The 3,898-nt window shown below is 38.4% G+C and overlaps 1 protein-coding gene across 1 annotated transcript in view; it reads left to right on the top strand.

Annotated features, from left to right (window-relative positions):
• The first annotated feature begins 6 nt into the window (after positions 1-6).
• Positions 7-3,898, top strand: part of LOC103620657 (UPF0061 protein Fjoh_2793) — a 26,416-nt gene continuing 22,524 nt past the window's right edge. Inside the window, exons 1-6 of the mRNA XM_017741535.1 lie at positions 7-91; positions 1,403-1,446; positions 1,755-1,883; positions 2,609-2,673; positions 2,777-2,833; positions 2,933-3,031. Of these exons, the coding sequence (XP_017597024.1) occupies positions 2,994-3,031 (38 nt within the window). The 5' untranslated portion in view covers positions 7-91; positions 1,403-1,446; positions 1,755-1,883; ... (1 more) ...; positions 2,777-2,833; positions 2,933-2,993. The remainder of the gene's footprint in view (positions 92-1,402; positions 1,447-1,754; positions 1,884-2,608; positions 2,674-2,776; positions 2,834-2,932; positions 3,032-3,898) is intronic.

Raw genomic sequence — 3,898 nt, 5'->3', positions numbered from 1 at the left:
CCGAACGCCTCCCGCCCCGAGCCGGGTCAGTGCCCGCGGCGCCGGGCGGCGGAGCTCTGCGCCTGGGCCCTGTCCTCCGACAGCCTCCTAGGTACAGCCTGCCTATCCTGGGCTGTGTGCTCCTGTCCTGCGCTATCTGGGGCTGTGTGCTCTCTCCTGGGGCTGGGTGCCCCTGCCCCGGGGCTCTGCACCTCCTGTCCTGCCCCTCCCGGGCCTGTGCACACCTGCCCTGCCCGGCGCTATTGTTTGGTGGGTGGTAGCAGCTACTAAAGCCAGTAACTAATCGAAGACCTATATACACAGTCAAATACTAGTTTTAAAATTAAGACTAGATTGGCCATTAGGAGCTCTTTTGTTGTTAATTTTTTTTTTTTTCTCCGAGTCCCCATTACGTGTTAGTGCAGAGTTGATAACCTGACACCTGTCTGGAAGTACACAAAGCGTTTCAGCTCTCCTTCCTCTCGGGCATACAAGACTGCTTGTAATCATAATGATAATTGATATGATAACATTACAGAACTAATTTAATCAGATGACACAATTACTTGTGAACGTTTAGAAATCATAGTCACTGATAAATCTTGTGGCAGCTGGGTATAACAGGATCTGTCATTAGAGGCAGTATGAAACATGGCTAGCAGCAAAGCTCCAGAGATGCTAGCTAACTTAAAATTTTTACAAAACAGTGACTACGAGGTACTGGGATTTTATAATTAATGTGGAATTGTAAGATTGTGGCAAGCAAAAATCCAAAATGATGGTAAACCACACTGTTTTAAAACCATATTTGCTCTCTGTTACCATGGAAAAGGGCACAGAGCAGGTCTGAAGGAAGAATGAAGCACAACTTCTGAGTACACACGTTATGCTGCAGCAAGAACTACATCTCCTAACTCTTTCGTTCACTCAGAAAAGACTTCATCTGTTTTCTTGTTTTGCTTGGTGATCTTTGCTGCATATGGACTGTATACAGCAGTTACTGGTGCACAGTGACTTAAATCTGTTGCACTACATTGTTCAGCTGGGGGGAAAGCTGAACTTCTCTGTCTCATGCAAGTATCTTTTAGGGTGTATATAATTTAGTGCAACATGAAACTGCCCTGAGACTGTTCTAGTCACAGTCAATTCAATCTATGCTTAGATATGGTTTAGATCTTAAAACTAGAATGCCCTGGAAGATTCTTTAACTGCAGAATTCAGAATTCAGAAATTCCAAGCAATAAAATCCTGAATTTATTTGGGCTTGTTTTTCATGAAGGCTTAATATGCATTGGTAAAGTGGTAATGTTTCAAGTTCTAATTGTTTTTAAAGCATTTTGGTTGGATTTAAGAGGAAACCTATTATGAATAATATGATTAATTGTTTTTTATAAGACATTTGTTGTCTGTTTCATGTTTACAGATCCTTTTCCAGTTGATGTGATCCAAGAAAATTATGTCCGTAATGTGAGAAACTGCATTTTTTCAATTGTCTATCCTACACCTTTTAAATCTAGAGTTCGTCTTGTAGCTGTTTCAGAGGTTGGCTATTGTTTTTCATTCCTCTCTAATTAGTAGAAATTATTAATACATGTACTAAAATATATTTTAATATTCATATGCTATTTATTGTGAAACATTTTCTCAATATATACTTGAAACAAACAGCATTTAAAACATCCTATGAGATGTCTTTTAATAATGAGATCTGTAGAGAAAACATGTTCATTTCCACTGAAAATCTGATCATGTTCAAGTATGATTTCTTTCTCCAGGATGTTCTTGAAAACATTTTGGATCTTGATGTATCTGTCAAAGGATCGTCTGATTTTCTGGAGTTCGTCAGTGGTACGAAAGTGATATTTGGGTCTGTTCCATTGGCCCATAGGTATGGGGGTCACCAGGTAAGTATGGCACTCATTCTTCCAGGTGGAATTGTGTTGGTCTTTTCTTGTGAATTACACCTTCATTATACCTATATGTACATGAGTATATGCCTGTGAGTACATGAACACTTACTAACCTTTTGATTGCAGATTTGTTCTTCATAAGGGCTGCAGGTGGAAAAGACCTATAATATCCTTCCACAGCACCCTATTTACTTTCTCTGCTTTTGTTTATGCCTGGAGCAAACGATCTTTTTAATTTTCATTAGCTGCCGAGTCTGCTTAGCACCCCAGCAGCCTGGCCAGCTCTGATTCATGATAGATACTAATAGCTCAAAGGAGTGAAGAAGGACAGAGCCTCACTGCAGTATCATGATTACTGAGATTCAAGTTTCATTGAAATGGCTATGATTATTCATGGAGAAGAATGGTAGAATTTGATTGTAACTTCCAATTAAAAAAACCAAAATAAGCCATGTGGGTTTGAAGGCTCATTATACAAAAAAGACAGGTCTGTAGCTGTACCTCATAGCTGGAAGGTAAAAAAAAATGAGGATTACTGGTGTTACTCTTTTCTGTGGTTTTCTGATTCATTTTTGGTGAAATACAGCCTTAGGGATCAACATTTAAATGACTATGTGAGCAAATGTGTCTTTTGTGAGGACCTACATGTAATCTCTATTGTTTCAAGTATAATTTCTATAAATTATAGAGGACAATAACTTGATTTTAATTTTTGTCAGTTTGGTAGCTGGGCAGGTCAGCTGGGGGATGGAAGAGCCCACTTGATCGGAGTATATACAAACAGGTGTGACTTCTTTTAAAGTGTCTGATTGAACTCTCTGTTCAATTTAGCTGATTCATGGTTAACCTGAGGTATACTTTTAGAAATGCCAATGGTATTTTTGCAGGCATGGTGAGAGGTGGGAACTGCAGTTAAAAGGGTCAGGAAAGACCCCATACTCCAGGTAAGTTGCAGTTATTCTGTGTACTCCAAAACTGAATGTTTTCTTTTTGAAATTTACCTTGATTTTATGACCTATTCCTTATCTCTCTGTTCTTGATAGGAATGGCGATGGAAGAGCTGTGCTTCGCTCTTCTGTTCGAGAGTTTTTGTGTAGTGAGGCCATGCACTATCTTGGAATTCCTACAAGCAGAGCTGCTAGGTATTTTTCTTTCCTTTTTCACAGTATCCTAATTTAGAGGTAATTTTGTGACTGAGTTTAACTGAACATCAATAAAGCAGGACAGTTAGTTTTCAGGATGATAGATCTCTTCATATGTATTCAATCAGGTCAAAATATATCCTTCCATAGATTTTTGGATAAAACTGTCCAATAATAATAAGCTCTAGCAATTAATGGCATCACATAGTTTGCTGGATTCTAGAAATCCAACTTAACTTTAGTGTAGTAAAGACTCATTTCTATAAAGTTAATCCAAGTTCTAGAACCTGGCCAACTAGGAAAATATTGAAAGTGGCTTTTTTTGTACTGTCATTTTTAAGATTGCTGGGAAAAATTGTCAGTCATATGAACAAACATTAATATTGGCGGTAGAACTGAACGTAGGCAATTGCTCTCAATTGCTCTCAAACACCCCTTGAGCACACAGAGAGAGATTTCATAAAAAAATAATTTAAAACTAATTCTGTCTGAACCAAAGGAGACTAACACATACATTCATTTGGATGATTTTCTCAGAATCAAGTAACTGAATATTTTCAGGTGATTATGTTTAAAATGCCAAATTCATTTTGTGTTCCAAGTAGTCTTAGTCTATACTGCAGTGTTTCAGGCTTCAGAGAAAGTAAATCCTCTGCAGAAAAAGCTTGTACTCAGCTGCCACATGGCTAGGTGTCTGTATTTGCAAAGTGTCTGCAAATCTCTTCAGCATTAGTTCTAACTCATTTGCTCTGTTGAAGTGCAGTGTTTTTAAATGACATTTTTGATGGTTTATTCACTGACTTCATCTTGAGACTCTTTGCTGTTGGCTGTTAGTGCAGAACTTTAAATCTGTCTGAGTATCAGCAG

Source organism: Corvus brachyrhynchos, unplaced genomic scaffold (assembly GCF_000691975.1).
Source record: "Corvus brachyrhynchos isolate BGI_N302 unplaced genomic scaffold, ASM69197v1 scaffold167, whole genome shotgun sequence".
NCBI lineage: Eukaryota > Metazoa > Chordata > Aves > Passeriformes > Corvidae > Corvus > Corvus brachyrhynchos.
Note: the sequence above shows the minus strand (reverse complement) of the source record. Positions and strands in the feature narration are given on the sequence as shown.